The sequence below is a fragment of the Notolepis coatsorum genome, assembly GCF_963971535.1.
Source record: "Notolepis coatsorum genome assembly, chromosome: 7".
NCBI lineage: Eukaryota > Metazoa > Chordata > Actinopteri > Aulopiformes > Paralepididae > Notolepis > Notolepis coatsorum.
In genome coordinates, this window is record NC_140171.1 from 2,042,921 (window position 1) to 2,067,834 (window position 24,914).

At 44.2% G+C, this 24,914-nt stretch overlaps 1 protein-coding gene across 1 annotated transcript; it reads right to left on the reverse strand.

The window, feature by feature from the left end:
- Positions 1–326: 326 nt before the first annotated feature.
- Positions 327–24,820, reverse strand: LOC311231557 (uncharacterized protein). The gene is made up of 5 exons (XM_084318179.1): positions 24,706–24,820; positions 10,939–10,987; positions 9,589–9,709; positions 7,988–8,151; positions 327–7,157 (listed from the first exon to the last, which is right to left on the reverse strand). Exons 2-5 carry the CDS (start codon positions 10,939–10,941, stop codon positions 894–896), a joined length of 6,552 nt encoding a protein of 2,183 aa, XP_084174305.1. The 5' UTR covers positions 10,942–10,987; positions 24,706–24,820; the 3' UTR covers positions 327–893.
- Between the last annotated feature and the right edge of the window lie 94 nt (positions 24,821–24,914).

Consider the following 24,914-nt stretch of genomic DNA (forward strand, 5'->3'; position numbering starts at 1 on the left):
GGAGGGGGAAAAAGACAAAAAAAAAATAAAAATAAAAAAAATAAAACCAAAACAAATGCAGTGGCTAGGGGGCAACACAAATAAAAAGTGTAGTGGACTGGACTGGATATTAGCCTCAAGTGTAGCACTGAATGAATGGTTAGTGGTTAAAGGTGCTGTAGATAACATTCAACTAGAGCACCAGCATGTCATTTATCCAATCAGGAGCATTCTGCGTGGGGAGATGGGAAGTAGGGAGGGGATACATGCACACAACATGTAACAACAACATTCATTTTGGACCCGCCAACATTGTCTTAAATTATAAAATAATGAATACATTTTTTCTTTTGGGGGGGAAGCAATACTTTTATTCTGCACCTTTCTAAAATCTCTGTGGATCTATTATTCTTTACAAATGATTAGTCTACATAACATTTTATCTATAGAACCTTTAATACTTGCTTGTTAATACAAAAAAAACGAAACAAAGTGATGCTATTCCTCTAATTGAAAGTCAACAATATACAACCAAGACACATAAAATGTACATCAAAATGGTCAATATAACATGGTCAATATAACATGGTCAATATATTGTGGTCAATATATTGTGGTCAATATAATGTGATCAATATATCATGGTCAATATAACATGGTCAATATAACATGGTCATTAACCCACAATGGCCGACAAAAACAAGTGCAAGTTGTGCTGCTTTGTAACAGATTTAGTGCTGCAACCTTGGGCAACCTTATAAAAAGTGTCAGCTAAGTAAAAAATAGAAATCCTCTGTTGATACCTTTTGTCCTTTAATAAAAATACAAAGATAAAGCACAATATTCAGCAGCATGAATCACAATAAATAACCCAGAAATGGGGAGGGGGGGGGGTTCTTCAGACCCGTCAGATCCTATATAAGTTTGGAAAACCAGAATGTTGACCCTTTTAAGTCATTCCCGTCCGGAACGTCAAGGTCCACGTTCGATGGACTGAAGACGTCCAGCCTTCCGAGTGTGTTGGACTTTCCGTTTTCCGTCTTCCCATTTTTCACTTGATTGGGGAAAACGGTGACATAATACCCATCCGCGTCGGCAGACTCTGTCCGCTGTGCATCATCACGAGACATATTTGGCAACGTCGCGTTAAGTCGAGGCCTTGACCTGCCCGTTTGTATATCAAAGTCACCAGCTGGGACCTGTGGTCTGTGAGTCCCAGCCTCGGTCCGAATGTCTGGGTGAGAGACCGTCGGCATAGAGAGGTCCATATTGGACCCTCTGGCTCTAAGGACGTGTTCACTTCCAGTGAAATCGTCGATGTTGAGATCCGGACGACGCAGGTCGGGGCCAGCGCCTCGGAGATATGCGTTCGCTATGTCCGAATCTACAAGAGGGTAGCTGGACCTTAATTTGGGGTTCCTTGGCCTTCTGTTAGTCTGAGGCAATTTCACATCTGCATCTACATCCAGGACAGGCATTTTCCCTTCGGATCTGCGATTCTTATAGGAGGGCCCTCTCAATTTCACAGATGGAGCATCGACATCGAGGTCCGGAGCTCCGGCTTTGGGAATGGAAAGATCAACGTTTGGACCACAAACCACCGCTGCTTTTGGGGGTCTGAAGTTCACGCCTGGTCCCTCTACGTCACCATCCATTCTAAGATCAGGACCTTTCAGTCCAGATAAGCCTAACTTAGGCATTTTGGGCATATTCAGCTTCCCCGAAGGAGACCCAATGTCTATACCTGGGGTGTCTATGTCATATTTGGGGGCACCTAGGTCCAGTTTAGGACCTTTGAGACTGGCCTTTGGTAAGTCAACATTTGGGAGATTTATTCCAGGAGTATTTATATGTAACTTGGGAGGTTTGAAGTCCATGTTTGGTAAATCCAAGTCTGGGGCATCGATCCCACCTTTTATCCTTGGAGCTTTGAGACGCAAATCTGGTGTTTTCAGATGAGTATTTATGTCCAATTCCGGACCTTTTGAATTTAAGTCAAAGTTGGGTTCCTCTAACTTTGTACCAGAGAGGCCAAAGTCAAGCATCACATCGGGCATTTTCAAATGTGGCTTTTTGAATTTTGCTGACGGGCTACCAAAATTGGCCTCTGGCATTCCTAAGCCGGCTTTGGGACCTTTGAGGTTGACATCAGGTGCATTGATGTCTATTTCAGCGCCACCTATGTCACCATCAATGTCAACATCAGGTCCTTTCAAGCCTGAGAGGCTAAATTTAGGCATCTTCAATTTGGGCATTTTGAATTTTCCTTTGGGTGAACCAATGTTTACATCAGGAGTGTTTAAATCTAACTTGGGAGCTTTGAAGTCCAAGTTTGGTAAATCCCAGTCTGGGGCATTTAGGTTGAGTTTGGGGGTTTTGTGGTCAACCTTGGGCATGTTCAGTCCTAGTGGACCTATTCCACCACTAAGCTCAGGGCCGGAGAGATCAAGATCTGGTGACTTTAAGTCAAAGTTAGGTCCCTCTAACTTTGGACCAGAGAAACCAAAATCAGGCATTTTCAAATTAGGCTTTTTGAATTTTCCTGACAGGCTACCCAAATTGACATCTGGCATTTCTAGGCCAGCTTTGGGACCTTTGAGGTTGACATTAGGTGCATTGATGTCTATGTCCGGGACATCTATGTCACCATCAATGTCAACATCAGGTCCTTTCAAGCCTGGGAGGCTAAATTTAGGCATCTTCAATTTGGGCATTTTGAATTTTCCTTTGGGTGAACCCATGTTTACATCAGGAGTGTTTAAATCTAACTTGGGAGCTTTGAAGTCCAGGTTTGGTAAATCCCAGTCTGGGGCATCGATCCCACCTTTTATCCTTGGAGCTTTGAGACGCAAATCTGGTGTTTTCAGATTAGTATTTATGTCCAAATCCGGCCCTTTTGGCAAAGCAAGATCAAGGTCGGGTGACTTTAAGTCAAAGTTAGGTCCCTCTAACTTTGGACCAGAGAAACCAAAATCAGGCATTTTCAAATTAGGCTTTTTGAATTTTCCTGACAGGCTACTCAAATTGGCATCTGGCATTTCTAGGCCAGCTTTAGGACCTTTGAGGTTGACATTAGGTGCATTGATGTCTATGTCTGGGACATCTATGTCACCATCAATGTCAACATCAGGTCCTTTCAAGCCTGGGAGGCTAAATTTAGGCATCTTCAACTTGGGCATTTTGAATTTACCTTTGGGTGAACCCATGTTTACATCAGGAGTGTTTAAATCTAACTTGGGAGCTTTGAAGTCCAAGTTTGGTAAATCCCAGTCTGGGGCATCGATCCCGCCTTTTATCCTTGGAGCTTTGAGACTAAAATCTGGTGTTTTCAGATTAGTATTTATGTCCAAATCCGGCCCTTTTGGCAAAGCAAGATCAAGGTCGGGTGACTTTAAGTCAAAGTTAGGTCCCTCTAACTTTGGACCAGAGAAACCAAAATCAGGCATTTTCAAATTAGGCTTTTTGAATTTTCCTGACAGGCTACTCAAATTGGCATCTGGCATTTCTAGGCCAGCTTTAGGACCTTTGAGGTTGACATTAGGTGCATTGATGTCTATGTCTGGGACTTCTATGTCACCATCAATGTCAACATCAGGTCCTTTCAAGCCTGGGAGGCTAAATTTAGGCATCTTCAACTTGGGCATTTTGAATTTACCTTTGGGTGAACCCATGTTTACATCAGGAGTGTTTAAATCTAACTTGGGAGCTTTGAAGTCCAAGTTTGGTAAATCCCAGTCTGGGGCATCGATCCCGCCTTTTATCCTTGGAGCTTTGAGACTAAAATCTGGTGTTTTCAGATTAGTATTTATGTCCAAATCCGGCCCTTTTGGCAAAGCAAGATCAATGTTGGGTGACTTTAAATCAAAGTTAGGTCCCTCTAACTTTGGACCAGAGAAACCAAAATCAGGCATTTTCAAATTAGGCTTTTTGAATTTTCCTGATAGGCTACCCAAATTGGCATCTGGCATTTCTAAGCCAGTTTTGGGACCTTTGAGGTTGACATTAGGTGCATTGATGTCTATGTCTGGGACATCTATGTCACCATCAATGTCAACATCAGGTCCTTTCAAGCCTGGGAGGCTAAATTTAGGCATCTTCAATTTGGGCATTTTGAATTTTCCTTTGGGAGAACCAATGTTTACATCAGGAGTGTTTAAATCTAACTTGGGAGCTTTGAAGTCCAAGTTTGGTAAATCCCAGTCTGGGGCATCGATCCCACCTTTTATCCTTGGAGCTTTGAGACTAAAATCTGGTGTTTTCAGATTAGTATTTATGTCCAAATCCGGCCCTTTTGGCAAAGCAAGATCAAGGTCGGGTGACTTTAAGTCAAAGTTAGGTCCCTCTAACTTTGGACCAGAGAAACCAAAATCAGGCATTTTCAAATTAGGCTTTTTGAATTTTCCTGATAGGCTACCCAAATTGACATCTGGCATTTCTAGGCCAGCTTTGGGACCTTTGAGGTTGACATTAGGTGCATTGATGTCTATGTCCGGGACTTCTATGTCACCATCAATGTCAACATCAGGTCCTTTCAAGCCTGGGAGGCTAAATTTAGGCATCTTCAACTTGGGCATTTTGAATTTTCCTTTGGGTGAACCCATGTTTACATCAGGAGTGTTTAAATCTAACTTTGGAGCTTTGAAGTCCAAGTTTGGTAAATCCCAGTCTGGGGCATCGATCCCGCCTTTTATCCTTGGAGCTTTGAGACTCAAATCTGGTGTTTTCAGATTAGTATTTATGTCCAAATCAGGCCCTTTTGGCAAAGCAAGATCAAGGTCGGGTGACTTTAAGTCAAAGTTAGGTCCCTCTAACTTTGGACCTGAGAAACCAAAATCAGGCATTTTCAAATTAGGCTTTTTGAATTTTCCTGACAGGCTACCCAAATTGGGATCTGGCATTTCTAGGCCAGCTTTGGGACCTTTGAGGTTGACATTAGGTGCATTGATGTCTATGTCCGGGACATCTATGTCACCATCAATGTCAACATCAGGTCCTTTCAAGCCTGAGAGGCTAAATTTAGGCATCTTCAACTTGGGCATTTTGAATTTTCCTTTGGGTGAACCCATGTTTACATCAGGAGTGTTTACATCTAGCTTGGGAGCTTTGAAGTCCAAGTTTGGTAAATCCCAGTCTGGGGCATCGATCCCGCCTTTTATCCTTGGAGCTTTGAGACTAAAGTCTGGTGCTGGAATCTTTAAGTCGACGTTCGGCCCCTTAATGTTTGGTCCTGATAAGCCAAAATCTGGCATCTTAAAATGTCCAATATCAGGCATGTCTAGCTCTGTCTTTGGACCCTTGAGGTTGAGTGATGGTGCATTAATGTCCAACTCTGGCTTTGCTAGATCTGCATTAAGATGTCCTGATGGCAACCTCAAGTCGGGTCCGTCTAGGTCTCCATCTATGTCAAAATCTGGTCCTTTTGGGATGTCAAAATTCGGCATTTTCAGTTTGGGCATTTTGAATTTCCCTTTGGGTGAACCTATGTTCACATTTGGAGATTTTACATCTAATTTAGGAGCTTTAAGATCCACGCTTGGTAAATTCACATCAGGAGCATCGATCCCTTTCATCTTTGGGCGCGAAAGACTTAGGTTTGGCGAGTTCAACCCTGCATTGATATCCAAATCCTTCTTCTTTGGTAATGTACCGAAGAGTTTGAATTTGGGCATTTTCAGCTTGCCGGAGGGAGTATCTGCATCCAGATCTAATTTACCTGAAGGCATATCAAGGTTTATGTCTGGGGCGTTTAGATCTAGCTTGGGCGATTTCAGATCTGGGGGACTAATTCCCCCTTTAATGTTGGGAGCTGAAAGATCCAAGTCTGGAGTCTTCAACTCATAGTCAGGCCCTTCGAGATTTCCCCTAATACCTAATTCTGGACCATGAGGGCCTGAAAAACCAAAAGCGGGCATCTTGAATTTGGGCGCCTTGTATTTACCTGATGGAGCTTTAATGTTAAGGTCTGGTGTGTCAACCTCTAATTGAGGTGCTTTTAGGTTAACCTCTGGTAGATTAACACCAGGTGCATCAACATCAACACCACCCTTCATCTTTGGGATTTTGAGATTTAGGTTGGGTGTTTTTACACCAGCATCAATGCTCAGATCTGGGCCTGAGAGACCAGGCATTTTGAGCGTCCCAGAGGGTCCGCCGATGTCTGCATCTGGCATGTCCAGGTCTGATTTGAAACCTTTCACTGACGGTAACTCTACCTCCGGTAAACTGGGAGCATTAATGGAAGGGGTTTGGAGATCCACGTTTGGAGTCTTCCCACCCATATCAGTGTCACCATCTAATCCTAACAGTTTGAGCTGAGGTACTTTTACATAACCGGTCGGATCGTCCACATTTAGGTCAGGGTTTTTTAGTTTCCTGGAAGACCGAACTCTGATTTTACCTGAGGGTATTTTGAGGTCTAATTCTGAGCCTTTCAGAGCAACACCTGGAGAACTTATGTCCGGTGCTTGATATTCTGGCCCACTTACTATGGGCTCAGAGAGGCCCAGGGGTGGCATTTTGAATTTGGGCATTTTGAATTTCTTTGTGTCTTCAATATCCAGTTTTGGAGCGTTGATATCAAAGGTTGGGCCGGAGATATTCCCCTCAGATGGATCAATGCTTACGTCAGGAATATCAACATCTGAACCCTTTACGTCGACGCTTGGGAATTCTAGATCTCCTTTTGGCAAAGCCGCATCGACTTCGGAATTACCGGCATCTATGTTCAATCTAGGCCCCTGAATAGCACCATCGTCAGCTGTCGCTTTCAAACCAAGCCTAGGCAGTGGAAGGTCGAGTTTGCTGCCAGATAAATCGGCACTAAAATCACCCTCTAATGCTCCATCCAAACCTTTAGGCAAAGAGAGGTTTGGTGTACTTATACTGGCATTAGGCAGGTTATCATCTCCACTCACTGGTGCAGAGAATGTGACGTCACCGGATTGAAAACCGGTCGGAACGTCTGTGCTAGGTGTCTTTGTCCTTGGAACCGCAAAGTCCACTCCGAGGCGAGGCATTCCGGCGTCGTGCTTCAGTCTGGCGGTGGAGGGGCGTGGCCGCGTTCCTCCCCCGGTTAAGGAGCCTCCCATAGCGCCTCCCGCTGGACTTCCAGGGAGGTCGCCCTTCATGTACTTCTTGATTTTGTTGTTGTAGAGCCTGGTGTAGGAATCCTTTAGCATCTGTGGAGATAAGTCACTGATTAGTAAAACATCCTCGATTCAACGGACCCCAAGAAGAAGAATAGCTGGTGCCCTGGTGTACAGATATAGATAAATCCATAAATATAATAAAAAGTAGTAGTAGTATAACAACTTTTGTTGGTACCAGTACCAGATGGGTGGGGCTTGCCCAGGGCTTAATCTTTGGACCTATTTGCAGGTGACCAGGTGTGTTTCAATCATTAACATTTGAACAACAGAGGTCTTTGCACAGAATGTTCAGAATGCCCATGAGCCTGTTGGAAACACGGTTGCTGCTATGTACTGGATCTTATAAACAAGTCACAGTTGAACAGTAATATGTTTTTTTTAATCAGTATTTTACCTGCTCCACCACTGCACAGAAATGAGGCATTTTCATTTGAAAGTGGTTACCTATGGTTACGGGCAGCCTGAATACTTTCGACAACAAATGTTTGTTTCCGCGTCTCTGATTGGCCACGCGCATTTCTGGTCATGTGACATGTGCGCCAATCGTGGGGCCGCAAGTTTCTACACTGGTTAAGCTTAGGCGCTCTTTCGAAGTTGGTTAAGGTTAGAGTTTGTCTTAGAGCAGGGAGATAGAACGCCAGGTAGTTTGCAGGCTGTTGGACCCGGAAATAGGCGCAGAACTTGCTGTCCCACGATTGGCGCACATGTCACATGACCTGGCCAATCAGAGTGCAAAACTCGAACGCGGAAACAATCATTTGTTGTCGAAAGTATACACGCTTACGGGCAGCCATGTTGGTGGAAAGAGGACGACACAACAAACATTCTGTTTGACGTCACAAGGTGTTTATCGTACTAACCTCGGCTGGGCTTTTGATGCTGATGGTTCCAAGGCTCTTGCTCAGGTTGCTCTTGGTCAGAACCTTCATCTTGTCATCAAAGGGCTCCATTAGCTTCAGCACTTTCAGCACCTCCTCCTTGGATAGTTCGTCAAAATTAATGGCCGCCCCCACGACTTCATCGCCTGTGAAATGAAAGACCTTTCGTCAATGTAGAAATCAACACTGGTGAATTCTCACAATGGGTTACGTGTCAAATTTCTCTTCCCGCGACAAATCTTCGATATCTGAGTGCAACCAGAAAGCCTCGAGAAGACGGGTTACGTGTCAAATCTTTCATCTAGAGACCTTTGAACAGCCGGATTAGGACTGAATCTGGTCGACAACATGCAGGGTGAGCGAGCTCCTAGAGTTGACTAGAACTTTTAACAGTTTAACATTAAAGGAATGAATAGAAGTGGATACGGACCACTAGCCTAGCTTAAAACTCCGGGAGAGGTGTTTTTGGCCCAACAGCTAGGCTAGTGGTCCGTATTCACTTCCATTAATTTGTGCTAAGCTAGGCTAGCTTGCAGCCGGATAGCTTTCTACTGAACAGAGAGGAAACTGGTATCTAGAAGACGGTAAACGCATTTCCCATTAATGTTGACGTGTTCATTTAACACAATGTGCGCAATAAACGAGTTAACTCGTTATTGGCCGCCATGCGTTGAGCGCCAGGAACGAGTGAACTCGTTTTTGGGATCGTTATTTCATTTATTCGCTATATCTATTCATAATTCATAGCTGCAGACTCTGGTATCCTCGTCAGAGCCTGGCTGAGCTGGCAGACGGTCAACATCGCCCTCTACTGCCAGGCGGAGCTATTGCATCTCGTTCAAAATGGGATGGTGTGTTTTAGGAGGCGATCTGAGCCGGGCGGGTGGGTTTTAAATATTCAGGCGAGCCACTTCTTTACAACGATGGCATCGAACAGTAACTCCGCCCGCCCGTCATTGTGAAATGGTCGGTAGTGTGGTGCGGACGTCCACAAGCATTATTTGGAATTGCGATCAGATATTTGGATTATCTCTTTTGCATTACATCAGATACAAGGTAAGAACATCATTATTTCTACCCCGATCACAGCTATCTGTGTGGAACGTGTAACGCTGTTTACCGTTGGGTAGGAGGGGGGGGGGGGGGGTGGGGGGGGCGGCGAGCGCCCCGCTACGACGGTAATTTCATGTATGGACGAGGAGACGTAATAGTGATAATCTAGCGTTGATTTCAGGATGATTAGATAATCAGCAGAAAGATTACAACGTGATGACTGGATTACAGTCAAATGCATTTTTCTCGCATTGTTCCTGGAATTACTGAAAAACACCCAAACCATACTCTATTCTAAACGGTATAAAACGGAAATGTACGGATGAAAAAACAATCTGTCTCGGGCATGTTGACTAGAAGCAACTCACTGAGACCCGACAGCGTTATTAGACCCATAGATATAATATAAGATACATTTTAAGCACTCGCAAATGTCACAGTCTAAAACTATATCCATTGAATAAAGACCTGGCGTTGAATGGGGTATCAGCGCCCCCTGCTGCTGGCGGTCAATGTGTTAAGAATCATACCTTCTCTGAGCCCCTGATTGGCTGAGGAGTCATCGTTGATGCTGGAGATGACCAATCCTCCGTCCTCCGCCTCCTCCAGCGTCAGGCCTTCAGAGAGGCTCCTCCCCCTCCGGTGTCCAGGCTGAAAGGAGATGTTTTGCAAATGTGGTCATAAGAAAGTGTTGCTCCCCCCCACAGGAAGGTACAGGCTCTGAAAAGTATTGCTCTTATAGATAGATAACATTCAGCCACTAGGTGTCGCACTAGAGCACCAGCATGTCATTTATCCAATCAGGTGCATTCCACGTGGGGGAAATGGGAAGTAGGGATGTGTATGCTTTTACCAACACGTTCGTGTTTCCGGGTTCCCGTTTTGCGCTCTGATTGGCCACTGACCTATGCTATTACGCCCCCCTTTACGTTCTCGCCTGAGACGCGCTGTGAAGCGCCAGCGGGGCGAGGCGGTGGTTTCGGCTACTGTACATGGAGACGAGACCCCCCCGCCTCTCTCTCCATACAGTACCAGCAGCTGCAGGTCTGACGAGCACAGAGTTGCCAGTCGATAATTCTTGCTATTTAAAAATACTCCTCTTCTTCTCCCCCACTACTCCTCCAACGGGTGGTGGATGGTTTTATGTTGACGGTAGACGGGGAAACACAACTAACACTCGTCTTTATTAAATGTTGTTTCGGGTTTTCCCACAAGAATGCACGCCTGGTTGCGTCTATTATGGAGAGAGAGGCGGGGGGTCTCGTCTCCATGTACAGTAGCCGATTAGAAGACACACGACAACAGACAGACAGCTCAGTGATTGAAACCTACGTGTTTGCGCGACCATGTCGACCTGAACAATGGGGGATAATAATAAGAACGAGCCGCCTCGGGGGCCTGGAGGGAGGAGACCGCAGGCGGAAGACGGCCGCTGCTGCTGGAGCTGGACCGAGTCATGTGAGACAAGCCGGCGGCAGCAAGGCGCACGGAGCCGGGGAGAAACCACCGCCTCGCCCCGCTGGCGCTTCACAGCGCGTCTCAGGCGAGAGCGTAAAGGGGGGGCGTAATAGCATAGGTCAGTGGCCAATCAGAGCGCAAAACGGGAACCCGGAAACACGAACGCGTTGGTATAAGCATACAGGCGGAGGGGATACATGCAACATGTAAACAACAACATTCATTTTGGACCCGCCAGCATTTCCTTTAAATGATAAATGAAGGAATTAATCATTTTTGGAGGGGGAGAGCAATACTTTTATCCACACCTTTATAAACTCTGTGGATGAATTCTCCTTTTAAAAACTATTACTGTACTTCAAATGTTATCTATAGCAGCTTTAAATATATAGTGTAACAATATAAACAACATTATTTCATACCATGGTCGCTGAGATGCTGTCGCAGTGGAACAATCGCTCTGTATTAAACCTGTAGGAGAGAAGGTGTTGAAAACAATGTTTATTACGATGATTCAGCTCCTAAATCATTTTATATATATATTAGTGCTGTCAGGCGGTTAAAAAAAATGTATCTAATTAATTACAGGATTTGTAATTAATTAATCGAATTAATCGCATTTTAATCGCATAACCATTTTATGCCTGATATTCTATATTCTATAATCATATTTCAAATTGCATGTGTCCGGATGGCAGAATTCAGTACTGTATCTACAAAACCTTCTGTTTAATCATCTTCCATCTATTAATTTGCTTAGTTTTTTAAGGTCTGGTAAATTTAGCATGGTGTTATTCACAGTCAAAGATAAAAAAAAAAATTATTGATATTCTCATTTGGTTCATTACAATTTACTCAAGCCTAGTAACATACACAGTATTTCTGACACTGGGAATACATTCCCTGAGATCCATAGATGTCCCTAGAATCAGATACCAAGAACATGCAAATGGACCATATAAAAAAAAGTCTGTAAATATGTATTCTACGTTCTTATGTAATTAATATATATAATATATAATATATATAATATAATATATAATATATATATTGTAATTAATTTTGAGTTAATTTTCATAACGCGATAATTTGCTGTGTAATTAATTAATCTAATTAACGCGATAAACTGACAGCCCTAATATATATATATATATATATCTGTTTATTGAGTTTTCAGTGCAACCAACATTTACAAATTATATGTGCTTGAACGTTTTCCATTAGAAACACAAAACGGAATACAAAGGACAACAGACATCAAAACAAAGTGACAGACAGACAAACAAATGAACAGTTTCAGAAAAGAAATGATAATAATAGTAATAGAAAAAAAAGAAAAATAATAAACAAGACATAATAAAAAATAAATAAAAAAAAAGGAGATACATTTAAAAAGGTGAGTACAGCGATTCATAGGTCAACCAATTCTGGTGTTGAGTGTACGATGGATATTGTGTGGGTGAGTATCAGTCTGGGACTACGGGCAGGTGCATCCTCTCAACATAGGAAAAGAAGGGCGCCCACATAGAGGAAAAATTTCTTCTAGTTTGATACAGTTAAGAATAGATTTAATCCAAAGGGCATGAGAAGGGGGTGAGGAGGATTTCCACTGAAGTAGGATTAACCGTCTCGCTAACAAAGTAACAAAAGCCAAGACCTCTTTATTAGTCTTTGTCAGTTGTAATAAATTCTTTCATTTATTTGCATCCATCTAAAAATGTTTGCACCTTATGGTGTTCTTGTTCTGTTCTTGACTTATTGTTATGTTTTCTTCTTGACTTGTTTAAAGAAGATCTGTACGGCCCATGGGGACATTAACGTGTGTTGTTGGGCCCTATAAATAAATTTGATTTGATTTGATTTGATTTGTAATAAGGGTGAGGGAACACCAAATAACACAGTCAAAGGGCCTGGTTCCACCAGGGTACTGCATATTTCAGTTTCACACTTTTGTAAATTTGTGAGCTCGGTGGATGCTTTTTCATTGGATGAGACCATGCCGAGCACAGATGGAAGAGGTGTGAACTTTTTTGAGTGCTTTTTCCCACATGTCGTCAGATATCTCATCCCCCAATTCCTCCAGCTCCTAAATCAGGCGGCACGGTGGTGTATTGGTTAACACTGTCGCCTCACAGCAAGAAGGTCCAGGGTTCGATTCCCGCTTGGGGACCAGGTTTCCATGATGCCAGGTACCCAGGTGGGTGATCTCCCAGGCCTTTCTGTGTGGGGTTTGCATGTTCTCCCCCCGTGCTCGCAAGGGTTTCCCCCCCCAATAAGATAAACCCAATGGAAAAACATGCACAACAACTGATCGCTAACGCTGTGGTGTCCTTGACGAAGACGGGCAGGAGCACTTGGATTGGTCCCCGGGCGCGGCCCTCGCCGACGCCTGTCTGCTCCCGGCTGTTCTTGGGGGGAAGGACAACGGGATGGGTCAAGCGCAGAGACGAATCGCATCCTACAAAAAAACAATGCATGTGTGTGTGTTCCGGTGTGTGTGTGTGCTAACCGTGTGTGCTAACCGCTAACATTGAGGATAATTGCATGCCAATTAAAGACCTCTGAACAGGTCCTGCATTATCATGTTGTGAACTCTGGGAGGCTACTACTGTCCAGACCAGATTACTACTGTCCAGAGCAGATTACTACTGTCCAGAGCAGATTACTACTGTCCAGAGCAGATTACTACTGTCCCAGAGCAGATTACTACTGTCCCAGAGCAGATTACTACTGTCCAGAGCAGATTACTACTGTCCCAGAGCAGATTACTACTGTCCAGAGCAGATTACTACTGTCCCAGAGCAGATTACTACTGTCCAGAGCAGATTACTACTGTCCAGAGCAGATTACTACTGTCCCAGAGCAGATTACTACTGTCCAGAGCAGATTACTACTGTCCAAGAGCAGATTACTACTGTCCAGAGCAGATTACTACTGTCCAGAGCAGATTACTACTGTCCCAGAGCAGATTACTACTGTCCAGAGCAGATTACTACTGTCCAGAGCAGATTACTACTGTCCAGAGCAGATTACTACTGTCCAGAGCAGATTACTACTGTCCAGAGCAGATTACTACTGTCCCAGAGCAGATTACTACTGTCCAGAGCAGATTACTACTGTCCAGAGCAGATTACTACTGTCCAGAGCAGATTACTACTGTCCAGAGCAGATTACTACTGTCCCAGAGCAGATTACTACTGTCCAGAGCAGATTACTACTGTCCAGAGCAGATTACTACTGTCCAGAGCAGATTACTACTGTCCAGAGCAGATTACTACTGTCCAGAGCAGATTACTACTGTCCCAGAGCAGATTACTACTGTCCAGAGCAGATTACTACTGTCCCAGAGCAGATTACTACTGTCCAGAGCAGATTACTACTGTCCAGAGCAGATTACTACTGTCCCAGAGCAGATTACTACTGTCCAGAGCAGATTACTACTGTCCAGAGCAGATTACTACTGTCCCAGAGCAGATTACTACTGTCCCAGAGCAGATTACTACTGTCCAGAGCAGATTACTACTGTCCCAGAGCAGATTACTACTGTCCAGAGCAAGTGGACAACCCTGCTCAACCCTCAGTGTAACTACAAGATAAGGTTCTCCTTACCTATTGTACAAACAGAGTTTCCCACAGTGGCATAATAAAGTCATAATAGAGTCCCATAATCCCACAATGACATAATAAACTGAAACCACACATTCTCAGAGCCAGAGGGGAGGGGTGTGTGTGGCTGGTCTGAGGCCAGTTTACGTCATGCCCATTTGCAGGTGACAGGCAGCCAAGTTGTCTAGCAGCAGCAGAACCGGTCTGACCAGAGCGACGGCCTCCACACGGGTTCTGTTGTTGCTTTCTGAGGGGCTGGATACACCGGTGAATACAGGAACGTTTTTGTTGCTGAATGATTACGTTCGCCGTCCTAGTTAAAAAGAAACGCCGTTTTGGCAGGATGAAAAGGTGTTTTTCCGTTTTGGATACTCGCCAAAACTCGCCGACAATGGTGCCATGTGATCTGCGCGAGCCGGATACGGAGCCGTTGTTGCCCGACGCCCATGCGCAGTAGAGAGACCCGCACGGTTATTTCCAGTGTTTACAGCAGAGCTGTCCCGAGTAGCTGCGGCTACCATGTGTTGTCAAGTTATTGTTATAAGGAGCCCAGTCCAAGCTACAACAGTCTGCATTCCCTTAACAATTGTTTGTATTGAGCCGTATTGTATTGTACCCATTCTGCAATCTGTTAAATAAAGTTTACATCCATTCATTCTGCTAGCATTAACGTTACCAAGCTGCTAGCCACAATGCTATACTGTTGTACTGGCATATTCCATTCACGTTAGCATGTAGCTAACAACATCGGAGATCTTTTTGTGAGACTAAACTATCCGCTCTTGGTGGTCAATTGTGTTGATGTTAGTTTTGTTTCATCAACAAATGAGGCAGAACACACAGTGAATGTATCCGTTTTGTTTATTGCACTTTTATTGCACTTTCTTTGCTGAAAAATAAATGCTACGTTGGATAAAATGGCTCAAGCGAGGCATTTAAAGATGGTGGTTTGTTGTTTTTTTGCAGGAAGTGTATTGGCAGATTCAACTTTTCTGATTGGTTGAAAATTGCCTTCATGTTCGCCACCTACTGCTTTGGCATTGTACTACATCACTGTGCTCAGGAGGCAAAACCAATGTCTAACTTGCCTGCCATTACGTTGCGTTCTGAAAAGCGAAACTGACCCCGACAACAAAACGAAAACTGGCCATTAGTGTAACCGCAGCCGAGAAGTACACAGGGATCACACCCACCACACAGTACAGAAACCATAGCATGGCACTGGCACGCTTCAGAGTTATTACATCTAGTAGAGAAACCATGGCACTGGCACGCTTCAGAGTTATTACATCTAGTAGAGAAACCATAGCACTGGCACGCTTCAGAGTTATTACATCTAGTAGAGAAACCATAGCACTGGCACGCTTCAGAGTTATTACATCTAGTAGAGAAGGAGGTGGGTTCTGGGGGTGTAGCTCAGTGAGAGGGGGGGGGTGGGTTCTGGGGGTGTAGCTCAGTGAAAGGGGGGGAGGTGGGTTCTGGGGGTGTAGGCTCAGTGAGAGGGGGGGGGTGGGTTCTGGGGGTGTAGCTCAGTGAAAGGGGGGGAAGGCGGGTTCTGGGGGTGTAGGCTCAGTGGGAGGGGGGGGGTGGGTTCTGGGGGTGTAGCTCAGTGAAATGGGGGGGGGGGGTGGGTGGGTTCTGGGGGTGTGGGCTCAGTGAGAGGGGGGGGGGGGGGGGGGTGTGTTCCGGGGTGCGTGAATACTTTACCCAAGGCAGTTGTCCTTCCGCGTTCGGTTTGCGCGCCCTGATTGGCCTCTCAGCTTCCGCGTTCGGTTTGCGCGCCCTGATTGGCCTCTCAGCTTCCGCGTTCGGTTTGCGCGCCCTGATTGGCCTCTATCGCCAGCTATGTGACGCTAATCTCTCTAGTTAGTATCGTGTATTGCGTCAAGTGTAAGCACGGCAGAGCCCCGCTCCGTGCGGCGATAGTAGGGCTAACGCGATTGGGCGCTGAGAGGCCAATCGGGGCGCACAAACCGAACGCGGAAGGACAACTGCCTTGGGTAAAGTATTCACGCTTCCGGCGTGTAGCTCGGTGAGAGGGGGGGGGGGGGGGGGGGGTTCTGGGGTGTAGGCTCAGGATCACCCTCACTCATTTGTTTTGGGAAGTCTGTCACCTGTTTTTACGTTTCATGGCTGTGAACCTGGAGGAGGCGTAATCAAAATGACATTGAATCAGCGCATTCCACCATTAAGGCCCTTTTGTCTATGAAGGAGGAAAGTCTAGCTAAAATATATATTTTTTTTAATTAATTTTAGAAATGACCTTTAGGGCCATGCTCCCTCCGGAGTTTGTTGTGCAGTATGCAGTATGTAATCTCCTCCTTCAAGGAAACAGCTACATCTCCAACCATAATTTTAAAACTGGGGGACTTTTTTTTTTTATATTAAAATGTGATGCAAATAAAATGGACTCTGTTTTACCCAGATGAAGTGATCGTTTATTATCCAAGAGCCATATACTGACACTGTGTAGCTCACCGCTCAGCGGCCTTTCCACCTCACCCTTGTCCTTGTGAGAGAACAGGAGGGCGGAGTCATCCACAAAAAGGAACAGGTTCAGGGGTGTAAAGTACTTGAGTAATTGTACTTCGTTACAATACTTAAGTACTGTTTTGGGGGATTTGTACTTTACTCGAGTATTATTAGGTTTGTATACTTTGTACTTTTACTCCATTACATTTCAGAGGAAAAAAACATACTTTTTACTCCTTACATTTAAAATGCAGACCTACAAAGTACAAAGTACAAATCTCACAGGTCCAACCATTTTAATTAGTATATTTTAATTGTGTATCTGGCCGAACTAACGTTAACGTTATTAATCCTGCGACCACAGGTAAACAGCCAATCAAATCCCCATCAATGGAAAATGAACCCGCCCATACCCATGCTGATTGGTCCTTGTGCAACACTAGAAAGCGGGGATCTTTGATTAAACACCTGCTATCAGAAGAATAGACAGTCAGATCCGCATTATGCTGTGGTTAATATTGTGATATTATTCAGGGTACTCCAGTATTCTGTCTTTAATATTGTGATATTATTCAGGGTACTCAAGTATTCTGCCTTTAATATTGTGATATTATTCAGGATAATCCAGTATGCTGTGGTTAATATTGTGATATTATTCAGGGATACACCATTCTGTTTTTAATATTGTGATATTATTCATGCTGTGGTGTGAATGCCGTCCATGTTAGTTTACCTTCAAAAAAGAAGTGCATTAAATTATTTGAATGCAAAAAAAGTGTCCTCTGTTCTTTCATTTCAGCATGGTCTATCACAGAACACATTCCATTGTGGGCAGAGTGTATGCTTGGTTTCATTCCAGCCTTGCCTAAACACCAGCTGATGATTTCACTAATTGGCTCACCTCTTCAACAAATTTTTTTGAGTTTGAGATCCATGGTCTATCCCTTTCCAAAAAAAAAATTACTTTTACTTTTTAGTACTTAAGTACATTTAAAAGTAGGACTTTTTTACTTTTACTCAAGTGTGTTTTTAGACAGATAGTTTGACTTTTACTTGAGTCATATTTTGAGACAGTACCCATACTTTCACTTAAGTATAATTTCTGGGTACTTTTTACACCCCTGAACAGGTTGCAGTCACAGGCAGATTGATTTGATTTTTTTTTTTAAATCTTTATTTCGAACATGCAATGAATACAAACAAACAATAACAAAAGCAAAACACAACTCAATCTACATGTTCGAAAAGGAGTAGGAAGAAGTATATACTTATTTAATCCTACCCCTTTTCCATTACTCAAATGAGTGTACTATTTTAAAACATAAAAAAGAAAAAAAATAATATATATATATATGCAAAAAAGAAAAAAAAACTATATGTAAAACATGAAAGAAATAAAATAAAAATGTAAACACCCGTGAATATCAAGTCCCTTCCTCATCCCTGTACCTTGTGAACATAATTTCCTTATAAATCAGTTTGAATTGTCTCATGTTTGGACATTGCTTTAGCACCACATTTAGACTGTTCCACAGTTTCACTCCACATATCGAGATGCAGTGTCTTCTCATGGTAGTGCGTACATTTAGCACCTTTAAATTGTGTTCTCCCCTCAGATTATAACCCCCCTCCCTATCAAAGAACAATTCTTGAATGTTTCTTGGAAGTGCATGACTTTTTGCTTTATACATTAATTGTGCCGTTTTAAATTCCACAAGATCATTTAACTTCAATGTCTTTGACTCCAAAAACAATATGTTAGTGTGATCACGATAACCTGCAATGTGAACTATCCTTATGGCCCTTTTTTGGAGTATAAAAAGTGGTTGTAGTGTAGACTTATAATTGTTTCCCCAGACTTCAGCACAGTAATTTAAATATGGTAAAACTAGTGAACAGTAGAGAATGTAGAGTGATTTTCTATCCATGATTGATTGATTGATTGATTGAAAACTTTATTAACAGATTGCAGAATGGGTACAATACAGTACGGCTCAATACACACAGTTGTTAAGGGGATGCAGACCAGAGAGAGACTTTCGTCTTGTTTACATCAGGGTCCTCCATTTTCAATTCATAGTGACATTTATGACATACACGACATACAGATATACAGATATATATCATGACATTTATGACATACATGCCATACAGATATACAGTAATGTTAAATTTGTGACATACACGATATGCAAATATACAGTACTGTGTTACCCATAGATCCTAACAGAGAATATATACATACGAGGGGGAGGAGACTGTACATTGGGAGGGGGTGGGTGGGAGGGAGGGGAGAGGGGGTGGGTGGGTTTGGGGTAGACAGAATGATTATATGGGTAAGGAAAGGTGAAATCAATTCCGCTGCATCTCGTATGATGTTATCAATACCTGTAGCTTTGGAAGGTTTAAGGGCCGTGAGCTTCAACAACACCACCTCCTCCGACACTTCATTCAAATTTAAATCATCCGTCCGGACTCCTAATCTTTTGTAAAAACTCTTAACATGATCTTCACCATACCGTCCAGAGTGGACAGGTAGTTTGTTTACCCAGGTGCTGGCAATGGTTGTAAAAAAGATTATTACAAATACCTGCAACCAGGGATTTGTCAGAGGTAAGGGTACCTTCAAGTTCACGTTGAGAGTTCTTGTTTTGAGTTTATTACTGTACCCCAATTGTTTCAAAGATTTTCAGAGCTTTTGAGAATCATCTTTATTCTCAGCAATTATGTTGTTATAGTATTATTATAGTAATTTAGCCTTTTTAATCAACCTATTAACAACATTTCTGAGCTTTTTAAACAAGCCGAAAGATGATTCATCCTTTTTTTTTTTTTTTTTTTGCCGTAACGGCTTCAATGATTGCTGCATTAATCCAGGGCTCTGATCTAGTTTTGAATCTAACTGATTTGATAGGGGCCAGTTGATTAATAGCCCTTAAGAACATTACATTTTTTTTTTTACCTTCTCTTTCTCCTATTTTTCTCAAATGTTCTCCCGGTCCCAATTAGTCGTTGTGCCAATTCCCCCCCTCCCCTACCTGGTCACTGTACGCATGTTCTCCCACGAGTCCGTACAAGGGTGTCCTGATGTCGAACGCACGCTTCCTCCGAGACGTGCGCCGTCAAGCCAGTGACGCTCTTTTCACTTGGCAGCGAGGACTCTCATTGGTGAAGTGTAACGCGTGGGAGGGCACGCCATCTCCACCAAGTCCTGCCCCGCTGAGCAAGCGCAGAGACCTGACGCTGTCCACAACGTCAGATTCCCACCCACCAGCTTTCCCACCCCCTAATACTGCCAATTGTATTAGTATGAACGGCCAGCCAAGCTACAGATGCAGTACCTCGGCCAAAGTACATATTCTGATGCAGTACCTCGGCCAAAGTACAGATACCTATGCAGTACCTCAGCCAAAGTACACATTCCTATGCAGTACCTCGGCCAAAGTACACATTCTGATGCAGTACCTCAGCCAAAGTACACATTGCTATGCAGTACCTCGGCCAAAGTACATATTCTGATGCAGTACCTCGGCCAAAGTACATATTCTGATGCAGTACCTCAGCCAAAGTACACATTCCTATGCAGTACCTCGGCCAAAGTACACATTGCTATGCAGTAGCTCAGCCAAAGTACACATTCATATGCAGTACCTCGGCCAAAGTACATATTCTGATGCAGTACCTCAGCCAAAGTACACATTGCTATGCAGTACCTCGGCCAACGTACATATTCTGATGCAGTACCTCAGCCAAAGTACACATTGCTATGCAGTAGCTCAGCCAAAGTACACATTCCGATGCAGTACCTCGGCCAAAGTACATATTCTGATGCAGTACCTCAGCCAAAGTACAAATTCCTATGCAGTACCTCGGCCAAAGTACATATTCTGATGCAGTACCTCGGCCAAAGTACATATTCTGATGCAGTACCTCAGCCAAAGTACATATTCTGATGCAGTACCTCAGCCAAAGTACATATTCTGATGCAGTACCTCAGCCAAAGTACACATTGCTATGCAGTAGCTCAGCCAAAGTACACATTGCTATGCAGTAGCTCAGCCAAAGTACACATTCCTATGCAGTACCTCGGCCAAAGTACACATTCCTATGCAGTACGTCAGCCAAAGGTCACATTCCTGGGCGTAATAAAAAACTACCTTCACATTCTTTTGACAAACGTGCTGCTGAGTGATCAGGTGGCACAGAGCACAGGTTGTCCTGGTGCCACCCATGACCCCTGTTTGACCCCAGGTGATCAAAAGGACAATAGTACACACAGGGTTCGCACACAAGGTCACAACCCATTTTTTAACAAGGTGCTTAATAAAAAAAGTCCTTGAAATTCAAATCAACCATTCGCATTTTGTTCATCCATGATAAAAATTCGTCTGAATCAAGATTTTTTTTTTTTTTTCATTTAGTGTAACTAATTGTCGGAAATTGGTTTTAAGCCATAAATATTGCATCCGATTTTCTCTCTCTCTCTCTCTCTCTCTCTCTCTCTCTCTCTCTCTCTCTCTCTCTAGAAAACGCATTTAAAAGTGAATTGTATCCTTTTAAAGTGAAAAAGAGTGCTTGGAAAAGTACTTGAAAGTCCTTGAATCTCATTTGGCAATGTCTGTGGGAACCCTGAGTACCAGCCCCCTGAAGACGGACGAGACAGTCTGGAACAGGACAGGACAGGAGAGGACAGGAGAGGACAGAGCAGGAGAGGAGAGGAGAGGAGAGGAGAGGAGAGGAGAGGAGAGGAGAGGAGAGGAGAGGAGAGGAGAGGAGAGGAGAGGAGAGGAGAGGGGAGGACAGGACAGGAGAGGAGAGGAGAGGACAGGAGAGGAGAGGAGAGGAGAGGAGAGGAGAGGAGAGGAGAGGAGAGGAGATGAGAGGAGAGGAGAGGAGAGGACAGGGCAGGACAGGACAGGGCAGGACAGGACAGGAGAGGACAGAGCAGGAGAGGACAGGACAGGACAGGAGAGGAGAGGACAGAGCAGGAGAGGACAGAGCAGGACAGGACAGGACAGGACAGGACAGAGAGGACAGGAGAGGACAGAGCAGGAGAGGACAGGACAGGACAGGACAGGAGAGGACAGGAGAGGAGAGGACAGAGCAGGAGAGGACAGGACAGGACAGGACAGGACAGGACAGGACAGGAGAGGACAGGACAGGACAGGAGAGGACAGGAGAGGAGAGGACAGGGCAGGAGAGGACAGGACAGGACAGGACAGGACAGGACAGGACAGGAGAGGACAGGAGAGGAGAGGACAGGACAGGACAGGACAGGAGAGGACAGGAGAGGAGAGGACAGGGCAGAGAGGACAGGACAGGACAGGACAGGAAGAGGACAGGAGAGGAGAGGACAGAGCAGGACAGGACAGGAGAGGAGAGGACAGGAGAGAGAGGACAGAGGCAGGACAGGACAGGAGAGGACAGGGCAGCACGATAGGGACAAGGGATATTTAGAACATGTCAAAGTCCTGCCTCTATCTACCAGTAAGCTGTCCGTGTCGTCGTGCTGTCAACACCACCGCTCCTCCAGGTGTCAGGCTCCTCGTTCAGTCTAAATATCATACTTCTGAAGTATAAACATCAGTCGATTTTGCACCAAGGCATAAACTGTGTGTGTGTGAGTGACTATTAATACATTCAGGAAGTGTTTTCTTTTCTTCTTCAAAATGTATGTCTGTTTTAAAGCCCTTATTGGTAAGCAACCCCTTTATATCTCTTCACTGTTAGAATGCTCGGACATCACTGCAAATGGTTTTTTTATATATCGCTTTTATCCAAAGTGCTTTACATTTTGTTACTCACATTTTTTACCCATTCACTCACACAGTCACACACCGACGCGGAGGCGACCATGCAAGGTGCCAACCTGCTCATCGGGAGCAATTAGGGGTTAAGTGTCTTTGCTCAAGGACACTTAGACACGCTGCCCGGGAGGCGTCATTACTTTTACCAACCCCATTTCCAGTTCCGCGTTGCGTTCCGCGATCTGATTGGCCACTGACGTTTCTGGTCATGTGACATGTGCGGCCAATCGTGTGACGCCTGTTTCTTTCACCGGTTAAGCTTAGGCACTCTTTCGAAGTTGGTTAAGGTTAGAGTTTGTCTTAGAGCAGGGCGATAGAACACCAGCCCTGATTCCAAACTCTAACCTTAACCAACTTCGAAAGAGTCGCCTAAGCTTAACCAGTGATAAACTAGGCGTTAGGTCGTTTGCAGGCTGTTCGAGGCGGGAATAGGCGCAGAAACATGACCACATGACCAGAAACGTCAAACGTCAGTGGCCAATCAGATCGCAGAACGCAAACGCGGAACTGGAAATGTTGGTAAAAGTATAGACGCGCCCGGGAGGAGCGGGAATCGAACCGGGAACCTCCGGATTGCCAGACGACTGCTCTACCTGCCGAGCCACTGTCGCCCCCCTGCACATAATATATATATATAATATTGAAATTCTTTATTGATTGATTGAAAACTTTATTAACAGATTGCAGAATGGGTACAATACAGTACGGCTCAATATACACAATTGTTAAAGGGGATGCAGACCAGAGAAAGACTTTCGTCTTGTTTACATCAGGGTCCCCCATTTTTTTCAATTAATCAAGACATTTTATGACATACATGACGTAGAAATATACAGTAGTGTTTCGTCGAGACAAAAAAATCATCGGATGCCCTCTCCCCTCACTGGAAGAACTATACAACTCCTGCTGTCTTAAGAAGCCAGTCAAAATACTTAAAGACCCACACCACCCGGGCAACAAACACCTCGTACGGCTGCGCTCGGGCAGGCGTTTCAGCGTCATGCCCACCCGGACTAACAGACTCAAGTTCAGTTTTTATCCCAGGGCCATAAGTGCACTAAACTCAGCTAAAATTTAAAGCAACAATCTCCCCTTAAATTTGGTTGTACCAGTCTTGTGACAATGACAATAAAGATCATTCATTCATTCATTTATGACATACAAGACATAGAAATATACAGTAGTGTTTCATCAAGAATGAAATACATGACATACGGCTGTCAATGATTTGATTTGATTTGATTTTTAATTTTAGTACATACAATTTATACAATAGTATAAAAACAAGGGCTACAAGGATAACATGTGAAAGTCTGTCGACTTGTTTCCAACATGGTCCCAAGAAGAATACAATAAATCACAAAGAAAGAGTTAAGAAGATAAAATAGATACACAACAAGTAGATAAAATAGACAACACAATTTTTCTGAAAGGGCCTCATTACAGCATGTCATGTTCCTGTTCTTCAAGAGCGGTGGCCAAGCACCCTCTGCAACCTGTTGTTGCAGACGTCGCTTCACACCCCTCTTGAAGACGGCAATAGTGGGGGAGTTTTGGATGGCCCCGGGCAGAGAGTTCCACAGCCGGCAACCCTTTCTAGGCTCATAAACTGAGAGCTGTCCAGACCGTAACGGTCGTCCGTGGACCTGGCCACGCAGGACAATGCGAGAGCATAAATATCTGGTGGGGGCAGATCCATTTAACATTTTATACATAATATGTCCCAGTTTCAGAAAGGAGACCCTCTGCTCCACAGGGAGCCATCCCACCTCATTGAAGTGACATGGCTCAATTATGGGTTCGAGGTGGCAGATTTAGGACCAATCGTATGGTCTTATTTTGGCTGGTTTGTAGCCTGTGTTTATACTTTCCACTGTAACACCACTATACCAGTACGTATGCATAGTCATATTGGCTGAGGATCATGCAGTTGGCAAGCAATTTCATAGTTTCCAGTGATGATAAGAACCTCTTTTTTCTGTGCAAAAAATGTCACACTTGTGTTAACTTTTTTTTGATCACCTTCAGGGCCATTGTTTTCCCTGAGAGTGTTTGGTCGAGGTCTGCACCTATAGGTATTTATAACACAGTCTCTAGACTCCACACTGAAGCCATTACAGCTGATCTCAAGTCAGCCCACTGGCTCACTGATCTCTCAAGGTATACCCACTCTGGTACCATATGGAGTGAAGCTCAAACATAAAGAAACAACAACAACAACAACAACAACAACAACAACAACAACAACAACAACAACAACAACAACAACAACAACAGCTAAATGATCAGTTCTCTGCAACGTACCGTGGGCCGCCTCAGGCGGGTGGAGCTCCAGGGAAGAAGGTGTTGAGCTGCAACACTTATCACCAGTCCATGCTGTTGGCTCTGCCTCTGCTGCTGCTCCGTCTGTCACTCAGGAGCGTCGGTGTGTGTGTGGTCAGAGGGGGCGGGGCATCAGAGGGGCGGGACATGCCTGCTGGGTTCCACCTAAAGCAGAAGAACTGGTTCCCCCT

Coding starts and splice junctions, on each gene's coding strand:
- LOC311231557 (XM_084318179.1), bottom strand. Junction 8,152..9,588: donor CAATCAGGGGCTCAGAGAAG/GTATGATTCTTA, acceptor TTCATTTCACAG/GCGATGAAGTCGTGGGGGCG. Junction 7,158..7,987: donor GCATCAAAAGCCCAGCCGAG/GTTAGTACGATA, acceptor TTATCTCCACAG/ATGCTAAAGGATTCCTACAC.